Consider the following 25,313-nt stretch of genomic DNA (forward strand, 5'->3'; position numbering starts at 1 on the left):
GCCATTCATCAACCAAGGAAGTCAAACAATGTTATAGAAAGCGATCTCAATCCTTAAAGCTTTGATTTTTGAAAAATTCCAAAAAGTCAACACGGGGTCGAGTGCCCGAAATCCAGAATTAATATCGGAATTCGATGACCATAATCTGCCGAGTCCAAATATACGATTAGATCCAAAACTGAGTCCACATCGATTCTCAAATCCCCAAAATACACTCACTTAAAGTATAGTCAAAACCCCAAATTTTATCTCAAAATTCTATATTTTGGGTGTTAATAATTCATGTAGATTTTTGAAATAATACAAAAAATAAATAGAAATTACTTACCCCAAAGTCTTGTATGAAAATCTCCAAGCAAAATCGCCCCTCTCCAAGTCTAGAGCTCAAAATGTAAGAGAAATGATTCAAAATCTAGAAATAACATCCTAAATACACTGCCCAGTAGTACCCTTCGCGAACGCGACCTTTGCTTTGCGTTCGCAAAGCACAAACCAAAGCTACTGACCAAATTCACTTCGCGGTCGTGGTATTAACCTCACGATCGCAACATCAACCTCACGATCGCGATAGCCAATAGCCCCCCACCTTCGCGAACGTGAAGGCAAAATTCTCCCCTGCTTGCTTTAACTCCTCGCGAATGCGACAACCACTCGCGAACGTGATACCCCTGGAACCAGCACTATGCGAACGCGACACTTTCTCGCGAACACAAAGAGCAACAAACCTAGCACCAAACATGCACTTCGTGAACGCATCGCTTTGACCGTGAACAAGAAGCACACTAACACCTGCTAAAAACTAGCAACTCCAACCATCACCAAAATGGTCCGAAACCACCCCGAATCACACTCGAGGCCCCACGGGACCCCATCCGATCATACCAACAAGTCTAAATACATCATCCAAACTTATTCGAAGGCTCGAAACATTATAAATACATCAAAACCAAGAATCGAAGATCAAAATCGTTCTTTTAACTTTTAAACCTGCAAATTTGTCGAACGCGTCCGAAACACACTTAGACATTCCAGATCACAACCAAACTTTAGACTTTCCAGATCACAACCAAACTTTGCACACAAGTTCCAATCAACTAGATAAACCTAATAAAATGTCTCAAAGCCACAATAAGAGTTTGATAATACCAAAGTCAACTCCTGGTAAAACCTATGAACTCTCCAATTTTTCAAATTGCCAACTTTTGACAAATAAAGCCAAAACCTTCTAGGAACATTCAAATTCAAATCCCAACATGCGCCCCAGTTCAAAATCATCATACGAAGGATTCATCAAATTACCAATCTAAGGGCGATTACTGAAAATCAACCGTTGGTCAATTCTTGCAATTTAAAACTTCCAAATTGAGAATCACTCTATCAAATACATCCTGAACCACTCGAAAGTCAAAACTAACCATGCGCGCAAGTCATAATAAACTGTGTGAGGTTGCTCACAGTCGCAAATCAAAGAACGAAATGCTAGAACTCAAAACGATCGTTATACGAGCTTATTTGGATTAATATTTGAATGGTCGTTTCTTCAATCTAAAAAAACGAAAATCCAAATTGAAATTTTTATATTCGATCCAAACTGTCCAACCCCCGCTCCTACATGTTATTCTTTAGTTTGCAGGCATTAACTATTTAACTTATTAAAAAAAAAGAAAAAAAAACCAATACCTATCTCGCGGAGGTGCTTATTCAGCTACGTGTGTGTGTCACGGAAAAGATGGCGAAAGGGGCCCCGTAGATCCTCGATACGTTGTATCTACAACACCGGGAATTGGCTGTTATGTCTTTAATATGTAAAAAACTCCCTACAAGTGTACCTTTCTTGTCTTTTCTCGCAGTACTGAAAAAGGCTTTTCCATATCTTTTGAATTTGGTTTGAAGTGCTGGAAGTTGTAATAGGGTTCGACAGATCGTCAGCATTGTGTAAGTTCTTCACTTTTAGAAATTACCAGTTCTTTATTTGTGTAAGAATATTAGATTTTATCTGAAAGTGAGAACAGATCTTCATTCTTCAGTTTTGGATCTCTTTTCTTTTTGCCTGTTTGTGAAGGTGTTACTTTGCATAGGTGATATCGTTCATTATTTGGTGCTTTTGTTTGTCTTGAAGTGGTTTTTGGGAAAGGGTTTTGTATGTTAATTCCAGTTCTGAATTTTGTATTTAATTGTTACTTTTAAGTAATGGAAAGCAATTAATTTATGATCAGGAAATATGATGCCAGGGAATAGTTGTTTTGATTTGCAAGGCTCCATGAGGGCTAATCATCAACAGCTTCAGCATTATCAGTCTCATTCGAAACAAGGGGCAATTAATGCAAATTTCCCCCTCACTATAGGTAGTATGCAGCAGGACTGCAACCAGAATATTTCTTTAGCTGATCATAGTAAAGGCGAGAGGGGTAAGTCTGCAAGTGATGAAGATGAACCAAGTTTTACTGAAGATGGTCTCAATGACCTGAATAGGGGAAAAAAGGCAACCCCATGGCAGCGTGTGAAATGGACCGATCAGATGGTGAGGCTGTTGATAACTGCTGTTTCTTACATAGGCGAAGAGACTGCTGCAGAGTATGGTGGAAGAAGAAAATGCTCTAATTTGCATAAGAAAGGGAAATGGAAGTCAGTGTCAAAAGTCATGGCTGAAAGGGGTCATTTTGTTTCACCTCAACAGTGCGAGGATAAATTCAATGACCTAAACAAGAGGTACAAAAGACTCAATGAGATCCTTGGCAGAGGAACTTCCTGTGAGGTAGTTGAGAATCCTGTTCTTTTGGATTTGCTGGATCACGTATCAGAGAAAGGAAAGGAGGAAGTTAGGAAAATCTTAAGTTCAAAGCATCTGCATTATGAAGAGATGTGTTCCTACCATAATGGGAACCGCTTACATCTGCCCCCAGACCTTGAACTGCAGCGTTCATTACGCTTGGCTCTTACAAGTAGAGATGAGCATGATGACAATGATGTTAGGAAGCACCTGCAAGATGACAATGATGAAGATGATCACGAAACTGACATGGTGGAGGATCAAGATGAGTATGAAGAGAGTCATAGCTTGCCTAGGGAGCACAGGTTACATGGGATGTCAGGAGGTTTTTCAAAGAGGATAAAACAATGCCAGGGTCATGAAATTGTTACTTTTGGTAATTCCTTGACTACTCTCGATGGTAATAGGACTTTCAGTTCTCAACCTCAGAAGGCAAACACTGATGCCAATCAAATGTTTTCCGAAGGCAACAAAGCTGATATTCTGCAGAAACAGTGGATGGATCATCGTTCGTTTCAGCTAGAAGAACAGAAGCTACAAATTCAGGCGCAAATGTTGGAATTGGAGAAAGAGCGTTTCAATTGGAAAAGATTTAGCAGGAAAAAGGACATTGAATTGGAAATGATGAGAATGGAAAATGAGAGGATTAAACTTGAGAATGAATGTATGGCATTGGAGTTGAAGCGAAAGGAAATGCTTGCTGACAATGTTTAGGCTGTTGCAGTTGCGAATGCTTAGCTGTATCAGGGAGTGTGCATCAAAGTTTACATTTCTTAGGGAAGAAGGAAAACCACCTCAGAATCAGGTCTTTTTATGATATTAACTGTACAAACTGCAAATTACTGCGTTGCCCAATGTCGGCTAATGCTCTTGCATGTATTCTAGAGCTAGCAGTTATCCTTGTAAACTTGGTTGATGGCTTCTGATTGTATATTTTGATAAGAGATCAATCCTGTAACTCTCTTGGGTTTTAGTTTGTCCTTTCTCTTAATGACTGTATATGTCTTGCTTACCGTCTAAAAATGATATGCTTGTTGCAGGGTCCTCTTCAGAGCTGGTTCTAGGAAGTCCTCATTAGTTTTATCTGCTGATGTTTCTTACACACTATCAAACATAGCTCTATCATTGAGGAACTAGTGTGTGCATCGAATTTTCCTTTTTTTAGGGCAGAAGGAACACCACTTCAGAGTCATGTTTTTCCTGCTATATTAACGGTACACACTGCTTATTTAATGCTTCTCTCAATATTGGCTAATGTTCTTGCATGTATTTCAAATATAGCATTTGTATGTTGGCTAATCCTATTGTATGGATTTCAAAGCTAGCGTCTGTATGTCGGCTGATACTGGTTCCTGGACTTAAAAGCTAGCAGTCCTCTTTGTCATTCTAGTTGATGGGCTTCTAGTTCTATGTTTCGAAAAGGGATCTCAATCCTGTAAATCCATTGGAATTTTAGTTTGCTCTTCTCTTAAAGACAGTATATCTCTGGCGTACCATCCATTGGTAATAAGCTAGCTGCAGGATCCTTTATGTAGCTGTCTCCAGGAAGCCCTCATTTAATCCTATCTATTAATATTTTCTACACCCCATCAAATACGGGTTTGTTTGAAGAATGTGTGTGATTTTCTTTTACATGACCTGAACTGTTGTCTTAAATTCCTTATTTAGGTTTTGATTTAAATATAACATCGTGGAGTGTGATGAAAGAACCTTTGGCATTTTAAAAAAGTTTACAGTTTATTGACTCCAAAAAGGTAGCAGGCTGAGGCAAGACATTTGAAAACTCAGAATGGTGTCAATTTGATGGGGCTGTTTTAGATTCCTGGTTGCCCGATCATATAAGTAGTTGACAGTATTAACATATTGCTGTAAAGTTTCACTTTATGTGTCATCTCTGTCCCTGGAATTTCCAACTCCCTATAACAACACTATAGCAGGGTGTTTGACCTCTTAAAGTTGCTTGCTAGGGATATTTTAAGGCAGTACCTTACATATATAAATGGCTTTTCCATTTGTGGTCTTCTGAGAAGCAAATTGTACTCATCTTGGAGTTTTGCAATGGAAAAGTTCATATTGGTGGATATACAAGGTATAATTTGATTATTTTTTCTTTCCTTATAAAAAAGGTATCATTTGATTACTGATTTATTCATTTCTTTATCCAATGTTGCTTCTGCTCTTAATTTCTCCAAGTTGATGTGTTTTGGTTTGAAGGAGATCTTTCTGGAAGTGTGGAAGTGTTTTCTTCTTTCGAATATCAGGTCAGTCATTTATTGAATTTTCATCTTTCGAATATCTGGTCAGTCATTTATTGAATTTTTGTTTGTAAAAAATATTTGTTATCCTTGGTTATTAGTATAAGTTTTTACCTTAGATCTACCTCCTTTACATTATAGTTTAGAATATCAAGTTATCATCTTGGACTAGTGTCGTTCTTTGTTTCTTTCTAGGGTACCCCTACTCTCCGCCCCCCTAGCTCAATGCAGCGGGGAGAAGTTCTTTAGTAATGGGTGAGGGGATGAGAAAGTGATGGAGCATGAAAATGTGCGATCTCTTTCTGGAGTGCACATATAGTTTAACAAATAGCATATATACGAAAATCACTACACACTTATGAACATGAGTTCCATGTATCGATTTTGTATGACAAAGGTAGGCTAACTCTCATTGTTCCCACATTACCTTTTTTAACACAAAGAAGGTCAATGAGGGACACTCCCATGGGTCTCATTGAGCATATACATGAAGGTGAGACAACAAGTGGCTTTCCTAAGGGCTAAGGCTATGGACCTTGGCATTCACACCTTTGTTGAGTAGTCACATGTTTTAACTGAGACAATCTCATATCCCATATCTTCTGTATATTTAATAGGAAAAGTCTTTCTTTATAAATTGAGTGTTCTATTTTGTCATAATGAAAACTACAATGACTAAGTGTTGCACTAAAGCTTAACATAAAGGCAGAAACATGATGGCAAAATTGCTACTAATATCATATTGAAACACAGAAAGCTGTGTTCTAAATTAATTGATGCAAGAATTAACATATACAAACAGTATTACATATCTAAAGAAGGAACAATGATAGCCAAATAGTACAAGTACAATTTTACTTTGTCTTCAAAAAGCACGAGTACAATTTTTCACCTAAAGCATGTAATGCAGAGAGCATTTATAGGAGTGATTTCGAATAGAAAAGACGAAACAACTATGACCAAATGGTGTAAACCTTTAGAAGCAGGAGAAGTCATAAAAGCTATTTTCTCCTTCAAACCCTTTAGAGCAAACGACGCCCTATGGCCCCCAATTTTTTTTATTAGCCTATGTTTTTCCTATTGACCCGAAATGGCCTTTAAGTCCAATTTATTGACAAGTTATAGTCACTATTTTGAATGCATAGATTTTCCTCCTCTTGGGCCGCCAATAGCTCATTAAATTGAACTCAATCTAATGATCAATGAATAAATAGGGGTAAGAGTTATTCAATTGTGGAATAGTAACAAACTATTTCCTTTTTTTTTATATGTATTTGAAGCGATTTATTAAGTATGTAGCCCCTCATCCCCTCCCCCAAGAAAAAATTCGATCAATTCACACACTCACTATATAAGTTATTATAGTATAAATAATTTTGTTTTTTACTATTTCGCAAATGAAGAAAATATAAGGGGTTGTACTAGTTGAAGTGGCCATAATTTTTTAATTTCTATCAATCCCTCTATGTAAAAACCCTCTTTCTCAGGTTTTCTTTGTTTTAAGATAGTATCGTATGAGAACACGAAGAAGAAGAAGAAGACAGAATGATAAAAAAAGGGAGACGTAAATAATAATAAATACACAAATACCACGCGACCATTATTTGTAGATGAGTGGCCACATTTCTCAGAAAAGTATAATGGCCGCAAAAGAAGAAAATTGTGCGGCCATTGTTCCAAAATCAATATCAATCATACGTTGAAAATTTGTCTATTTGTAGGATTAAAAGAGCTAACCTAACAAAGTCGAGGACATTCGTTAGTCTTGTACCTAAACCCTCAGTGTCCTGTCATTATCTTCTCTTTTAATTGTGGTTGGAAGATACAACTATAATTTCATATAAAAGTTTTATATATACATTGTTATATGTATATACATTGCATTATGTATAACAATGTGTATAACTATTATATATAGACTGTTATATAGTGTATAAAATTTATATATACACTATTATACATTTTATAATTTTTTTATATAAAGTGTAAATTAAATTTTGCAGTGTATCCCTAATGTATTGTTAATGTATTCTGAGCACTTTTATGTATCCAAAGTATATAGATTGTTCAACGATGTATAAAATGTATATATTATTCTACGATATATAAAGATTGTATATACACTATTATACATTGTATAAAGTTTGTATATAAAGTATCTCATGCATTTTGCAGTGTATTCCTAATATATCATTAATGTATCCCGAGTGTTTTGTGTATTGTATATACTGTTCTACGATATATATATATAAAATTCTATTATGTATAAAAAATATACATAATGTAGAACGTGTGTACAGAGTGTACAATGCATACATCACCTTCTTCTTCTTCTTCTTCTTCTTTTTATATTATGGATATTTTTGCATATACAATATCACATACTTTTATTGGCGGGTCAATTTGAGCAAATCCAAACTAGCCAATTTATAAGCTTGGGTCATTAGCAGTTTATATAGCCCAATAATTGACCAGTAAAAAGAAAAGCTTATCAAAACATTAAAAAGAAATTTGTGTATTTATTCGGTTGGATATAGTATGAAAGAATTAAAACTCTGTTAAAACAAAGAAACTTTTGCCGGTTTGATTAGATTTAAACATATTATAAAAGAACAAACAAACAAATGAAAATTAATGTTGGATTGGGTACACTTTCAAATAAAAGGGAATGTTATGAAACATGTTATCCTTGTAGCTTGGAACTAGAATTAAAAGAACAACTCAAATAAAAGACAAAACAAACGGAATATAATAGTACAAAGAAGATAAACTCGAGCCCATTATAAAAGAGCGATTTTTTGTCAGCATTATAATTTGTTTGGGGGTATGAATTGTCTAATTTAATTTATGGCTACCGAATGCCATTTATTTTCACCGCCGGCTAAATGTGAACTTAGCCCAACCCTTTAAAGCTCTTGGGCCCATGGACTTCACCTTTTATTTAATAAAAACTACTGGCATATTGTAGGACTTTCTGCTATTCAATTTGCAGAAATGTTTTTAATACTCAACACCATGTTTGTCTAATTCCAAAGATGCCTAATGCTAATAATTTAAAGAACTTTAGGCGTATTGGTTTATATAACACTGTTTATAAGATCATAACAAAAATCATTGCAAATAAAATCTGCTCCTTTCTCAACACCATTATCAGTCCCTTGCAGTCAACTTTTATTAAGGATAAGAGAGCTTGAGACCATTGTTGTTCAGGAAATTATCTCCAAATTTTGGAAAAGGAACGGTTCTAAAGCAGATAAGATTTTAAAAATAAATTTTGAAAAGGCTTTTGATCGTCTAGAATGGTCCTTCATTTATCGTATCCTTCACTATTTTTAGTTTCTTCCCATGCTAACGAAACTTATCATGAACTGCATTAGCTCAAGTAGAATATTAGTACTGGTTAGTGGGAATATCAGTAGATACTTCAACCCTAGCAGAGGTATTCGACAGGGATATCCTATGTCTCTATCCATCTCCCATATTTTCTTAGCATATGACCTCACTCTTATATGAAAAGTGAATATGAAGAGCTGTTAAACTATTTTTAGTAGCCTGTCTATGTCTTATAGATAAATCAGAAATCCTCTTCTCTAATAAATGTTGCTCTCAAGTTGCAAAAGAGGTAGCAAATCTATTAGGTATTAATGTTAGTAACTCCTTTGGCAAATATTTGGGTTTCCCTATCTTGCCTAGGAAACCCAAGGCGTCGGACTTCCAGTTTATTATTGATAGAATGCACACTAGACTAGCAAACTGGAAAACTAAATTCTTAAATATAGCTGGCAAGGCTACATTGGCACTTTCCACCTTTAATGCAATTCCTAGTCATTACATGCAATATACGTCTTTCCCGCAAAACATTATTCAAACAAATTGATAAAATTCAAAGAGATTTTATTTCGGGAGACACTGATGAAGCTAAGCGCCTACACCTTATTGGTTGGAATACCATTACTAAGCCTAAAGAAGAAGGAGGGCTGGGATTAAGAACTATTAAAGCTAAGAATACCATACTCCTTAGTCATTCCATAGCTCCCTGGGCAAATGCCCTTATTACTAAGTATGTCTCTTGGAAGTCTATGTTAACTACTTTCTTTGTGTGGAAGAGCATTTTAATAGGCTGAAATTTGTGTGCTAAAGGAATTTTATGGTCCCCTAGTCGAAACTCTAAATTGGACATCTGGCACTTCAGATGGAATTCCTTTCCTCCCTGCTCTTAGGAATTGTATCGAGGGTCCCCTAAATAAGAATGATTATCTAATTAAAATAAAGGATCTCTCCTATAACAACACATGAGATCTTTCGAAGCTCTCATTTGAACTACCAAAAGAAATAACTGACAGAATTAACACCCTTACTCTTCCTATTCATAAAAATGTTTGTGACATGCCTCTCTAGAGTCCTAATCTCCTAATAAAAATGGCATCTTCACCACTAAATAATGCTTTAAATTGTCAAGCTACTGAGAAAAACTTCATATGGATTTAGAAGTTACATTGCCCAATATATGGTAATGCTCCCGAATCTTACTTTTAGGATCGTGATGACACCTAGTCTCTAATACTAGGTAAACCTAGCACATGTTGAGAATTTAATAAAAATAAACGACTAAGATATTAATTTAAACTCATAAATGACATAATAAAAGCCCAAACAGAACAACAGTCATACAATCCCAAAACCGGTAATACATAGTCATAAGCTTTACTGCGGGTTCACTAGAAACCTCTGGTACAATATTGTTCGGAAATAAAAGAAACATTAGCATATGATCACTAGAAGGTGCCTCATAGGCTTGCGAGCGTCAAGCAAGTATACCTTGAAGTCTCCGCAATGTCTGAATCAACACATTAGTGTCCGACATGGGCAGAGGTACCTGAATCTGCACAAAAATATGTAGAAGCATAGAATGAATATACCACAACGGTACCCAGTAAGTATCAAGACTAACATCAGTGGAGTAGTGGCGAGGTCAAGTCAATACACTCACTAGACATATAAACTTGTGTAGAATGTAAATACAAAGCTAACAACAGAAAGTAAAAGCAATAAATGATAACAAGGCAGAATATTAATATAAGGCTAACCACAAAAAGTAAAAGCAATAAATGACAACAAAGAGTTAACATATGCTAAAAATAACAAATAATAAAAAAATAATTAAACATAAATCAAAGGAAACAATAACCATTCAAATAAAATGGCTGTTCCAACATAGAATGTACAACAAAAATCACCCCGAGATACCACACCTCATAATCACATTTCACAAGCCACAAATCACAAATCTTCCATGTATCTCCGCGTGAGCCTTGTATTTATTTTAAAAATATTTTTTCCAAAATAGCTTCACGCGCTTTAGTCCCCTTATCTCGCCGCATGTGCTTCAAATGAAGTAATTTCCCTTACTAGCAACACACACATAAATTCCTCTTATCTTGCCGCATGCACATCAATATCACCACCCTTATGCCGCCGCATGCGCATCTAATCACAACACAATAATCAACTCGAACCACACGTGCCCATATGCTTCAACATTGTCAAAACAACAATACCAATACCACAACAATGCATAGCCCGCGGCTCAACAACACTGTATACAAAAATCTCAATAATAACACAATGAAAAGGAAGAATAAACTCAACAATGAAAGAAATTCCATGTAATAACAACTTCAATTGAATGCATATAAGAATAAACTCGACAATGAAAGATATAACATATAATAACAACTTCAATTAAATGCATATAAGAATAAACTCGACAATGAAAGATATAACATACAATAACAACCTCAATTAAATCCATATAAGTAACCTAAGAGTCTAAACCGATCAATTTCCACATATAAGCCCGTGTACACACTCGTAACCTCATGTACACGTCTTCCACATAATTCAAATAATACAATTAAACCAAATCCTACGGGGTAGTTCCCCCCCACAAAGTTAGGGAAGATACTTATCTCAACTAGGACAAATCAACACTTAAAAATAGATTTTCCTTTAAATTTCGCCTTCGCACGACTCAAATCTAACAAAAAATAACTTAATATCATCAAACAATGCAAGAGAAACCAATTTCTATGGATAAAGTTAAGATTTTCACACAATTTTCCAAAAGTCAACAAAAGTTAACCCCGGGTTCGCCCGCTCGAAATCTGAATCCAAGGGTAGAGCTCGACTACCCATAACCCCACGAGTCCACATATGTGTATTATTTTCAAATTCGAGTCCAATTCGACTCTCAAATCTCAAATTTTTATTTTTCAAAACATAGACAAAATTCCCCAATATTACCTTTCAAATTCCATGGATTAGAGGTTAAATCTCATATATAATCATGTAATATAATTAAAATTGGTTCAAAATCACTTACCCAATAGTTGTATGTGAAAACCCATCCTCAAAATCGCATCCTACCGAGTCTAGGGTTCTAAAATGTGATAACTGAAGCTAGGTCCCGTATTTCAGATCTTTTGTTTTAGGTGAAGAAGTTGCAAAAGCGACAATTGTGAACCCTCGCAGATGAGGATATTCCATCGTAAATGTGACACCTGACAAGCCCAAGGAAAGTTGCAAATGCGACACTGACTTCGCATTTGCGATGTTTGTCCCTTTCGCAAATGCGAGCTACCCAATCAAAGGCCAACCTTCGCAATTGCGATCAAGATGTTGTAATTGCGATATCTCAGATTGCCCTGCCAACTTCGCAAATGCGATGCTAGTGCTCACAATTACGATAACTGCAACACCAACACTCCAGCAACCTGGAACAAGTTCAAACCAATCCCAAACACATCTGAAACTCACCTGAGCCTTCGGAGCTCCACACCAAACATCCACACAAGTCTAAAAATATCATACAAACTCGTACACATGATCAAAACACCAAAATAACATTCGGATCTACGAATCGAACACCAAAACACATGAAAATTAATAGGAAACTCAAGAATCGCTAGAAACACAACCATGCAGCAGATTACTATTAAACCAATTCGGAATGACACCAAACTTTGCAGACAAGTTTCAAATAACAAAACGGATCTATTCCAAGTCTCGAAACTAGAATCCGAACCCGATAGCCATAAAGTCAACCTACGGTCCAACTTAAGGAATGTCTAAACTTTCAAATTGCCAACTTTCGGCAAAACAAGTCAAATCAACCTAGGAACTTCCGAATTCACTTTCAGGCATACACCTAAGTACAAAATCACTATACAAACCTATTGGAGCTATCAAAACACCGTTCTAGGGTCGTCTTCACAAGAGTCAAACCTCGATCAACATTTCCAACTTAAGCTTCTAAACCAAGAATTAAAGGATCCAAATCATTCCAAAACCTTCCCGAAACAAAACGAACCATCCCCGCAAGTCATAAAACTACAAATACACATAAGGGAAGTCCCAAAAGAGGAAATAGGGCTCAAATACACAAAACGAACGATCGGATCGTTACATTTCCCCCTCTTAAAGCAAATGTTCGTCCTCGAACGTGCATAGAGACATACATGAAGTGCCAAAAAGGTGAGGATAAGGACTTTGCATGTCGTGCCTGGTCTCCCAGGTCGCCTTCTCAACTGGTTAACCCATCCATTGTACCATTATTAATGAATTGTTCTTTGACCTCAACTTCCGGACCTGTCTTTCCATGATAGCCATTGGTTCCTCAACATAAGTCAAATCCTTGTCCAATTGGACTGAGATGAAATCTAATACATGTGAAGGATCACCATAATACTTTCGGAGCATGGAAATAGGGAACACTGGGTGAACTCCCGATAAGATGGGTGGAAATGCAAGTCTGTAGGCCACCTCACTAACTCTCTCAAGGATCTCAAAAGTACCAATATACCGAGGGTCCAACTTGACCTTCTTTCTGAACCTCACACACCTTTCATTGGTAAAACTCTAAGAAGAACCCTCTCTCTCACCATGAACGCAACATCACAAGCCCTCTGATCAACATAACTCTTCTGCCTAGACTGTGTTGTACGAAGTCGATCCTGAATCAACTTCACTTTTTCCAAGACACCTCTAACCAAATCAGTGCCCAATAACCTAGCCTCCCCAGGATCGAACCAACCAACTGGAACGACACCACCTCCCATATAAGGCCTCATAAGGAGCCATATAGATTCTCGACTGGTAGCTGTTATTGTAGGCGAACTATGATAGCGGTAGGAACTGATCCCTTGAACCCCCGAAATCAACAACACATGCACGTAACATGTCTTCCAATATCTGATTAGTCGCTTGAACTGTCTGTCCGTCTAGGGATGAAATGGCGTGCTCAATTCGACCTATGTGCCTAACTCACCATACACAGCTCTCCAGAAATACGATGTGAACTCCGTGCCTCGATCAGAGATAATAGACACAAGCACACTATGAAGACGAACAATCTCACCAATATAAATCCGAGCCAGCTGCTCTAAAGAGTAGGTAGTCATGACTAGAATGAAATGTGCAGACTTGGTCAGCTTGTCCACAATTACCCACACTGCGTCGAATTTCCTCAAGGTCCTTGGAAGTCCAACTACAAAATCCATGGTGATGCGCTCCCACTTCCACCTTGGAATATCAAGCCTCTGAAGCAAACCACCCGATCTATGATGCTCGTACTTCACCTGCTAACAGTTCAAAAACCGAGCAACATACTCCACAATATCCTTCTTCATTCTTCTCCACCAGTAGTGCTACCTCAAATCCTGGTACATCTTCGCGGTACCGGATGAATGGAATACCGCGAACTGTGGGTTTCCTCAAGAATCAACTCATGCAACCCATCCATATTTGGCACACAAATCCGGTCATGCATCCGCAACATCCCATCATCTCCAATAGAAACCTCCTTGGCATCACCGTGCTGCATTGTGTCCTTAAGGACAAGCAAGTGGGGATCATCATACTGACGTGCTTTGATGCGCTCAAACAAAGAAGGTCAAGAAACCACGCAAGCAAGAATCCGGCTAGGCTCTAAAACATTCAATCTCACGAACCTGTTGGCCAATGCCTGAACATCCAAAGCTAACGATCTCTCCCCAACTGGAATATAAGAAAGACTCGCCATGCTCTCAACCTTCCTACTCAAAGCATCATCCACCACATTGGCCTTCCCGGGATGATAGAGAATTATGATATCATAGTCCTTTAATTGCTCTAACCACTTCCATTGCCTGAAGTTCAGATCATTTTGCTTAAATAAGTGCTATAGACTCATGTGATCTGTGAATACCTCAAAAGACATGCCTTAGAGATAGTGCCTCCTAATCTTCAACACGTGAACAATGGTTGCCAACTCTAAATCATTTACTGGGTAGTTCTTCTCATGGGACTTCAACTGACACAAAGTATAAGCAATCACTCTACCCTCCTGCATCAATACACACCGAACGCCAATCTGCAAAGCATCATAATAAAATGTATAAGAACCCGATGCTGAAGGTAAAACCATAATTGAAACTGTGGTCAAGGTAGTCTTGAGCTTTTGAAAGCTCTCCTCACACTCGTCAGACCATCTAAATGGGCACCCTTTTGAGTCAACCTGGTCAAGGGAGTTGTGATGGATAAAAAACCATCCACGAAACGATGATAATAACCAGCCAAGCCTAGAAAACTCCGGATCTCGATAGCAGAAGATGGTTTGGGCCAACTCTGAACTGCCTCTACCTTCTTCAGATCCACCTTAATCCCCTCACTAGACACCACATGGACAAAAAATGCCATCGAATCAAGGAAAAACTCACACTTGGAGAATTTAGCTTATAACTTCTTCTTCCTCAAGGTATGAAGCACGATCCTAAGGTGCTGCTCATGATCCTCCCGACTGCGAGAATACACCAATATGTCGTCAATGAACACGATGACAAAAGAATCATGATATGACTGGAATACACTGTTTATCAAGTGCATAAATGCTGCTGGGGAATTGGTCAGCCCAAATGACATCACAAAAAACTCATAGTGCCCGTAGCCAGTCCTGAAAGCCATCTTCAGAATGTTTGAAGCCTGGATCTTCAGTTGATAATAGCCCGACCTCAAGTCAATCTTCGACAATACTAGAGCACCCTGAAGCTGATCGAACAAATCATCAATACGCGGTAGTTGGTACTTGTTCTTGGCTTTAACCTTGTTCAGCTGCCTATAATCAATACATCCTCATAGAGCCATCTTTCTTCTTCACAAATAGAACTGGAGCACCCCAAGGCGAGACACTCGGTCGGATAAACCCTTATCAAGCAACTCCTGAAGCCGTTCCTTTAATTGCTTCAACTCAGATGGTGCCATGCGATATGGTGGAATAGAAATGGGCTGAGTGCTCGGCACCAGGTCAATACCAAAATCGATATCCCTATCGGGCAGTATGCTCGATAAGTCTACTGAAAACACATATGGGAAATCTCTCACTACTAGAATTGATTTAACGGTAGGAGTATCAACACTGACATCCCTCACAAAGGCAAGATATGCTAAGTACTCCTTCTCAATCATTCATTGCTCCTTAAGAAAGGACACCACCATGCTTGGAACATAATCCAATGTACCTCTCCACTCCTACCGCGGAAAACCCGACATAGCCAATGTCATAGTCTTGGCGTGACAATCTAGAATAGCATAATATACTAAGTAGCTGAAGGTTAACCCTAGTCTCATAACTCTTGATAGTGACCAAACATGACTAATAGACACGGTCTACCATAATAGAATCCCAAACAGGCGTAGACACATATATAGAGGCACTCAAAGCATCACGAGATATACCCAAATATGAAGCAAAGTAAGATGACACATACAAATACATGGAACCCGAATCAAATAAAACTGATGCATCCCTATGACAGACCAGAACAATACTTGTGATGACAACATCTAATGCAAAAGCATCGGTCCTTCCCGGAAAAGCATAGCAACATGCCTGGCCTCCCCCTCTAGGATGACCTCTACCCGCCTGACCTCCACCCCTAGCTGGTGGTGCAGGTGGAGTGGCAACTGGAGTAGCAACCATAGCTTGTGAACCTTGTGGAGCCTGCGGACCCTGTGGAGGTGCACCCTTCCTATGTCTGGGACAGCCCCTCACCATATGCTTAGTATCACCACACTCGAAATAACCTCTCTGTGGGCATGGCTGCTGGAACTAAGTCTTACCCGATCGGCTAGAATGACCGCTAAAGGCACCCTATGCGGGAGGTACACTGCAAATTTGCTGTGCATAATGGGCGATCTGAGACCTTGGAATAGTTAGAGTACTGCGAGTAGCCGAAAGCACAGAATCAACCGGTCGATTAACATAACCTATGCCATGACGAGCTGAAACTACAACGCGGGAACCATTAAATCCTCCAAAATATCGAGGCTTCTTGCCCTCCCTATCCTCTCTCTCATGGTCACGCATACGCTCCATCCTCCGAGTGATCTCCACAACCTGCTGAGGCGAAGTCTCCATATCCAACTCTCGTTCCATACTGAATCTAGGTCCATAACTGAGCCCCTTGATAAATATGCGGACTTGCTCTCTGATTGTAGAAGCCAAAGTAGGTGCATGATGGGAGAACTCACTGAACCTCATGGCATACTCTGACACAGTCATAGTCCCCTCATGCAATCATTCTAACTCTGTGCGCCACGCATTCCAGAGGGTCTGAGGAACAAACTCCTTCAAAATTGATCTGAAAATTGAGCTCAAGTGAGTGGCGCTGCATCAACTAGCCTACCCTCCTCATAAGCCTGCCACCACCTATATGCCGTCCTCATCAACTAGAATGTAGTAAAGGAGACCCCACTCACCTCCACAATGCCCATGGTGCGCAGAATACGGTGACACTAGTCTAGAAAACCCTATACATCCTCGGTAACTACGCCACTGAAAGTAGGAGGATCATACTTATTGAACCTCTCAAGCCTCCTCTAATGCCACTGGTCTAACCTTAGGCTGAACCACGATGATAGGCTATGCTGGAATAGCACCCAGAACATGATCAATATGGTCCCACTACTCTGGAGTACGGGTCGCGAGATTCTAAGCTCCTTCCTCAGCCTGAGATATAGCTGGTGCAACTGGGATCAATCTTGCATGAGCTAAAATATCGAACATTCTAGGAAAAGGTGCCAAGGTCTCTTGGAGTCCAGGGGTAGCAACAAGCGCCTCGGGTGCCTGCCCCCCCAATTGGAGCTATTGGTGGCTTCTCAGTCGCTGCTTTGGCAGATGCTGTAGTTGTGGCACGCGCCCCTCCTCGGCGTCTACCTCGGCTCGGGCGCCTCTCACTGTTCTAGTAAGGGGCGAGGGTGCTGGCTTAGTTGATCCTATAGTGCATGTCTTCACCATCTGTGACAGAATAGAAAGACAAAAGCTCAGATTCCGAAATCAACAAATCCGCACGATAAGGAATGAAAGAAGTATAATTTCCTAATAGTTCCGTAGCCTCTCGAAGATAAATTTAGACGTCTCCGTACCGATCCACAAGAATCTACTAAACTTGCTTATGACTAGTAGCACCTATGAACCTAGGGCTCTGATATCAACTTATCACGATCCCAGAATTCCACCTTTAGGATCGTGATGGAACCTAGTTTCTAAGACTAGGCAAGCCGAGTATAAGTTGAGAATTTAAGAGAAATAAATAATTTAGCTATTAATTTAAACTAATAAATGACATAATAAAAGCCCAAACGGAACAACAGTCATACAATCCCAAAACCGGTAGTACAGAGTTATAAGCTCTACTACGAGTTCATTAGAAACCTCAAGTACAATACTGTTTGAAAATAAATGAAACAGTAGCATATGATCACTAGAAGGTGACTCTGAGGCCTTTGAGCGTCAAGCAGGTATACCTTGAAGTCTCCGCGATGTCTAAATCAAGTCACTAGCGTCCGACACGGGCAAATGTACCTGGATCTGTACAAAAATTTGTAGAAACGTAGTATGAGTACACCAAAACGGTACCTAGTAAGTATCAAGACTAACCTCGGTGGAGTAGTAACGAGGTCAAGTCAAGACACTCACTAGACATGGAAACCTGTGCATAATATTCATATAAAGCTAACAACTGAAAGTAAAAGCAATAAATGACAAGGTAGAATATTAATATAAGGCAAACCACGAAATGTAAAAGCAATAAATGACAATAAAGAGTTAACATATTCTAAGTACAACAAATAATAAAAAAAGTTAAAAATACAAGTGAAATAAATCAAAGGAAACAATAACCGTTCAAATCAATAAGCCATTCCAACATAGATGTGCAACAAGAATCACCCCGAGGTAACACCTCATAATCAATTTCACAAGTTACAAATCACAAATCTTTCTTATATCGCCGCGTGAGTTAAAAATATTTTTCCTGAAATAGCTTCATGTGCTTTAGACCCCTTATCTCGCCGCGTTTGCTTCAAATGAAGTAATTTCCCTTACTAGTAACGCGCATATAAATCCCCCTTATCTCGCTGCATGCACATCGATATCACCATCCTTATGCCGCCGCATGCGCATCTCATCACAACACAATAATCATCTCTGGGTGCACAGGGGTTGGAGCTTTCTTCTTCTTCTTAGAAAGAGTCGCATGAACACCACATGTTCCCATATGCCTCAATATTGCCAAAACAACAATACCAATGCCACAACAATGCATTGCCCACAACCCAATAACATTGTCTACAAGAATATCAACAACACAACGAAATGGAAGAATAAACTCAACAATGAAAGATATTCCATGTAATAACAACTTCAATTGAACGCATATAAGAATAAACTCGACAATGAAAGATATAACATGTAATAACAACTTCAATTAAATGCATATAAGAATAAACTCGACAATGAAAGATATAACATGCAATAACAACCTCAATTAAATCCATGTAAGTAATCTAAGAGTCTAAACATGTTAATTTCCACATATAAGCCTGTGTATACACTCGTCACCTCATGTACACGTCTTTCACATAATTCAAATAGTGCTATTAAACCATTTCATACGGGGTAGTTCCCCCACACAAAGTTAGGGAAGATACTTATCTCAACTAGGCCAAATCAACACTCAAAAATGGATTTTCCTTTATAATTTACCTCCGCACGGCTCAAATCTAACAAAAAATGACTTAATATCATTAAACAATGCAAGAGAATTCAGTTTCGATTGATAAAAATATGATCTTTACCTAATTCCCCAAAAGTCAACAACTGTCAACCCGGGGATCACCTTGGCAAAACTTGAGTCCAAGGGTAGATCTCGACTATCCATAACCCCATGAGTCCATATATGTATTTTGTTTTCAAATTTGAGTCCAATTCGACTCTTAAATCTCAAATTTCCGTCTTTCAAAATATAGACAAAATCCCCCAAAATGTCTTTTCAAAATCCATGTATTAGAGATTAAATCTCATAAATAATCATGTAATATAATTGAAATTGGTTCAAAATCACTTACCCAATAGTTGTATGTGAAAATCCCTCCTCAAAAACCAAACAGGGTCCTAAAATGTGATAAATGAAGCTAAGTCTCGTATTTTAGCTCTTTTGCTTAGGTGCAAAAGTCGCAAAAGCGACCTCGAAATTACGGATATTCCATCGCAAATGCGGCACTGACAAGCCCAAGAAAAGACACTGACTTCGCATTTGCAATTTCAATCCCTTTCGCAAATGCGGCATGTTGGTTGCAAATGTGAGCTACCCATCCAAAGGCAAAACCTTTGCAATTGCGATTCCTCTGCCAACTTCACAATTGCGATGTTGGTGCTTGCAATTGCGATAACTGCATCACCAGCAACCTGGAACAATTTCAAACCAATTCGAAATACGTCCGAAACTCACCCGAGCCCTCGGGGCTCCATATCAAATATCAACACAAGTCTAAAAATATCATGCGAACTAGCTTGCATAATCGAAACACCAAAATAACATCCGGATCTACGAATCAGATACCAAAACATATGAAATTTAAAAGAAAACTTAAGAATCGCCAGAAACACAATTATGCGTCCGATTACTATCAAACCAACTCGGAATGACACCAAACTCTGCAGACAAGTTTCAAATGACAAAATGAACTTATTCCAAGTCCCAAAATCAGAATCTGAACCCGATAGCCTTAAAGTCAACCTACAGTCAAATTTAAGGAATTTCTAAACCTTAAAATTGCCATCTCGGCAAAACAAGTCAAATCAACATAGGAATCTCCGAATTCACTTCTGGGCATACACCTAAGTCCAAAATCACTATACGAACCTATTGAAGCTATCAAAATACCATTCCAGGGTCGTTTTCACAAAAGTCAAACCTCGATAAATATTTCCAACTTAAGCTTCTAAACCAAGAACTAAAGGATCCAAATCATTCCAAAACCTCCCCGAAACTAAACTAACCATCCCCGCAGGTCATAAAACCATAAATACACATACGGGAAGTCTTAAAGGGGAAATGGAGCTCAAATTCACAAAATGACTGGTCGGCTCATTACATGTGGGAGATGAAATAATCAAACACATTTTTCTTGAGTGCACAATCGCTAAAAGTTTTTGGAAAGAAGTGGAGTTGCATCATGGCATTAATTGTCACGACCCATATTCACGTGATCGGCACCTGACACACTACCCGACTCAAGCGAACCAACTCATATGATGCACCCCACCCTATACATAAAAATCATTTTAAATGCTGAAGCTTCTTGAAAATCATATATATTTTCAAGTTAAATGATGGAACATTTTTCCAATTCAAAATCATACATTAAGCTTTTAATAATCATACTAAGACAAAGTAAAACAAATATCTTTTCATATATGTCGTGTACCACTCGATTATTACAACTCATCACAATTATCTATGGAGCCTTTATACCAAGGAATACAACTAAATACTTGGGCAAATGCTTGACAAACATAAAATAAAAAAACAACATGATAGCTACCACGAAATTGAAGCGGTGCCTCACTATATACATCGGGGAGAGACTCATCCTAGCCCTGTCTGCATGTTATGTATCATACCTCATCCTGAAATATGTAAAGTAAACGAGACCCTAGAAAAGGGCCCCTGAGGGCTGAGTATACCACTGTGGTACTCAATAAGTGTCATGACTCTCTAACTCAAGTTCCTGGGATAAGACTTTACAAACATAATGCAATTAACATTTGATATAAAACAACAACAGTTATATCAATTCATGTTCTTTAACATTTTAAATGAGACGACGAGGGAAATGTAACCCATGATATAAACTTCTAAAATATTTATATCAATTCATGATCTTAATAAAAATTATATAAAATTATTTCAATTGCATTAGGTCATTAAACTAACTTTTGGCTCCTTAGGCCTTAACATAAGAAAATTATTTTTATCTTTCACTGGGAGTACTATACAACACTGACACAAGAAGGCAATTAGGTTATGTACCTAGCGTCAAGTATCATATACCCTACTTACTCAGGTCGTCTAATTGTAGTGCCGTATGAATCGACTCAACCATGCTAATCATAGCACAAAGTAGTACCTTCTCGAAGGAGAGCACTCTATCGTAGTCCATGCCAGAAGGTAGCCATCTACGCCTACATTGGCACGTGTAGTTTCATGACGACGAATATAATATATTAGAAGTATCACGACCCCAATCTCCCTCCGTAGGATGTCGTGATGACACCTAGTCTCTAAGACTAGGTAAGCATAACATACATGAAGGAATAACGAAAATAATAATAGAACTTCAAATTTAAACCAATCAACTATCATAAAAGAACTCCACAATACAACTGACAATAACTCCCAAAAATCTGGTGAGATTGAGTCATAATCTCTACACGAATAAACTGAACCAATCCCTAATACATCGGTGTCTAAGTAAAGAGTAAGCAGTAGAAAAGAAACAAGGACAGAGGGTGACTCCGAGGCCTGCGAACGATGACAAGTATACATTGAAGTCTCCAGTTCTAAAGCTTAACTTACTGGTGTCTAGCCTAGTATGAAGTACCTGGATCTACACAAAAAGATATGCAGAAGCGTAGTATGAGTACATCACAACGATACTTAGTAAATATTAAGCCTAGGCTCGGTAGAGTAGTGACGAGGTCAGGTTAAGATGCCTACAAGAATAAATAAAGAAGCCAAACATGTATGGTACAATATAACAATAGAAAGAAGGAAATGATACAATGAAGGAATACAACAAATAAACTATACTGAAATTAAGGCAATAAAGGCATCATGGGAGAAACACATAATAAGAACACCAAGGAAACGATGTAGATAAACACAAGTGATGTAAATAAAAGATAACAACAAGAATCACGTATGAGGTACCGCCTCGTATATCATTCCCCAATCACAATCACAATAATTCCTTATCTCACTGTGGGAGCCTTACATTTAGTTTTGAAAGATCATTTTTCCCGAAATAGCTACCCGCGTTTTAGCCCACCTTATCACACCGCGTGGCTTCAAGTAGTTCCCCTACTAGCAACACGCATATCAAACCCACCTTATCTCACCGCATGCATATCATCCCCTATCCTTATACCACAACATGTGTATCAATATCACAATATATCAAAACTCGCACCTCAAGTGCCCAATACCACAACTCGCCAAAGGAATCAACAATAACAATGTTTCCACAATAAATACCATATGTCTCAACCATAATGTGTACACGAGTTTCAACAATAGCAACTGAAAGTGAATAGCTCAATAAGAATGCTATTTCAACAATTTACAACTTTGCCTCAATGTGATCATGGCTTTTACAACTTCAACACCAAACCTCAGCAATACGATATTCCCAGAATTTACAACTTCAAGTAAGGTAACTCAACAGTAAAATAATTAACAAGGCAATAAGGAAAATAATAACCTCAACTAAACATGTAAAGGAAAATAACAAGTAAGAGATGGGACAAGAATGAACAATGTCAAATAAAGCATGTAAGGATGGATTAACGATGATGGATATAACATGTTGTGATAATTCGATTAAAGGCATGAAAAGAATCTACATAGCTTAAACCGGTCAATTACCACATATAGACCGTGTACCCACTCATCACCTTGCGTACACGCCTTTCACGCACCATAAATGACACAGAACAACTCAAATCCTAAGGGATAATTCCCTCACACAAAGTTAGGCAAGATACTTACCTCAAACATGTTAACTCAATCCACTAGTAAGCCTATTTTCTCGAATATCCGACTCCGAACGGCTCGAAGTCAGCCAAAATAACTTTATACTATAAATACAAACCATAGGAAAATATTCCGGATAATAAAGTTGTAATCATTAAAGAAAATTAAAAAGTCAACCCTGGGCTTGCATCTCGGAACCCAACCAAACTTATAAAATCCGAACACCCATTCAATAATGAGTCCAACTATACTAAAATTATTCAGTTCTGACCTCAAATCGACCTTCAAATCCTCAAAATTTAGCTTATGAAGTTTTCACAAATTTCCCCAATTTTTCAACTCAAAACACTAACTAAATGATAAAAAAAATGATGGATTCATGTATAATAGTCAAATCCGACTTAATATCACTTACCCCGATCAACTCCTTGAAAATCTCTCTGAAAATCGCCCAAAACTGAACTCTCTTACTCAAAATAAGTATAATGAAATAAAACCCTCGATTTCTCTATTTCTGCCCAGCAATTATCGCTTTTGCGGCCAATCTGTCGCACCTGCAACTCCGCACTTGCGACTTCGCACCTCTGAAAAGGTTATCGCAAGTGCGACCACCACTAAGGCCAAGAGATCAAATCCTCTCCTACGGTCCCACTTCTGCGGACCAAATCTCGCCTCTGTGATCTTGCTTCTACGGTTGCCTGACCGCATCTGCGGTCCTGAGGCAGTAGACCAAATTCTGCTCCTGCATAGGAAAATCCACATCTGTGTTCGCACACCTGCACGTGGACTCTGCACCTGCGGTCACATCCCACTAATGCCCAAACCGCTTCCGTAGTCCCATGGCCACTTCTGCGGTCTCGCACCAACGGTCAAAACCACGCAGGTGCGATTACACTAGAAGCTTCAAGCTTCAGCGATTTCCTTAAGTCCAAACTCAATCCGATATGCATCCGAATCATACCTGAGGCCCCTAGGGCCCCATTAAAACATACTAACACATCCCAAAACACATAAAGAACCTACTCAAGGACAAAAATCATATCAAACAACATCGAATCTACGTGATGGTACACTATATTCTTGTATTTTACTCGCTTATTACATTCCAATTTACTGTACTTTAATTGAGTTTGAGCCTTAATTGCTAGTGTTTTGCACTAATTATGTGTTTTATGCCTTGTAGGAGTGATTCCGAGCTATGTATATGTTATGGAACTAATTCGAACTAATTTGAGCTTTGAAGTCTGAGTAAAAGCCCAATGGAATAAGCCGGAATCGTGTTCGGGGGTCGAGGATCACTTCTGGGCGTCAAAATTCAAGGAGGAATAATCTGCTGAAAAAATGCACAGGTGCGGCGCACTGGGCGACGCACAGTGCAACACATCAGTGTAAAAATATGTCAAAAAATAGATAACTTCAGAGATTGGGTTTTTGGGGTCTGTCAGGAAAAAAACACTAATGCTACGCACCCTGCTACGCACAGTGAGATGCATGAAATACAATAAGTTTGCAAGTTTTCCTATTTCGGCTAGGAACGAGTGACTTCATTTGGGCCCAACCCTACTTGGTATAAATACATGAAAAATGGTATTTTATGGACTTTTGACACATCTAAGACCTAAAGAGGCTAGAGAGAAGGTGGAGAAGCCAAAGCACAAGGAATGCATCATTCAATCCTCACTCAAGACAAGAGTTTGGATCATTTAATGCTTTTCTTTATATTTGTGATGCATTAGTCCATATTTATGGAGTAGTTCTCTTTAGGGATTTATGGATTTGGTGTTTTGATTACTGTTTATGGATGTTAACTCTAGTTTTTATATATTGAATTATTTTGGGTGAATTAATTATTTCATCTATATTCACATGTTCATGTAATCGAGAGAGGCATAACTTGTGATGTTTTTTGCATCATCTTGTTGGTTGAATTCATTGATTTTTCTTAGTAATCGAAAGAGACTAGTTGAATTATTGTTTAGACCTAGTTAGGAGGATAATCGAAAGAGGTTTTCCTAAAGACCAGTCCACTACGAATTCGTGCATATCTTCACCGAGTATAAATTGGTTCATATTGTGAGGTTGAGACTTAATGAGAGGAGTTTCTACTAAACGTTTGAATTAATAATTGAGTGAATTCGAAAGACTCACTTGAACATT

The 25,313-nt window shown here is 38.3% G+C and overlaps 1 protein-coding gene across 9 annotated transcripts; it reads left to right on the forward strand.

Moving 5' to 3' along the window:
- The first annotated feature begins 1,670 nt into the window (after positions 1–1,670).
- On the forward strand, positions 1,671–24,903 carry LOC107784772 (uncharacterized). 9 transcript variants are annotated; one of them, XR_012701113.1, is made up of 5 exons: positions 1,671–1,935; positions 2,217–3,575; positions 3,811–4,859; positions 4,985–5,031; positions 24,340–24,899. XR_012701113.1 is itself a non-coding variant. In XM_016605951.2 (2 exons), the coding sequence occupies exon 2, from the start codon at positions 2,222–2,224 to the stop codon at positions 3,482–3,484; it is 1,263 nt and encodes a 420-aa protein (XP_016461437.2). In that variant the 5' UTR covers positions 1,671–1,935; positions 2,217–2,221; the 3' UTR covers positions 3,485–3,743. The 9 variants fall into 9 exon arrangements, 2 of the variants coding, with proteins under 2 accessions (XP_016461437.2, XP_016461438.2); XR_012701114.1 differs by lacking the exon at positions 24,340–24,899 and adding an exon at positions 5,221–6,855; XR_012701111.1 differs by having other exon boundaries at positions 3,811–5,031; positions 24,340–24,903.
- The last annotated feature ends 410 nt before the right edge of the window (positions 24,904–25,313 follow it).

This window comes from Nicotiana tabacum, chromosome 17, assembly GCF_000715075.1.
Source record: "Nicotiana tabacum cultivar K326 chromosome 17, ASM71507v2, whole genome shotgun sequence".
NCBI lineage: Eukaryota > Viridiplantae > Streptophyta > Magnoliopsida > Solanales > Solanaceae > Nicotiana > Nicotiana tabacum.

Excerpts from the sequence above, each read along its gene's own strand:
- LOC107784772 (XM_016605951.2), top strand. The coding sequence starts at position 2,222 with ATGATGCCAGGGAATAGTTGTTTTGATTTGCAAGGCTCCATGAGGGCT.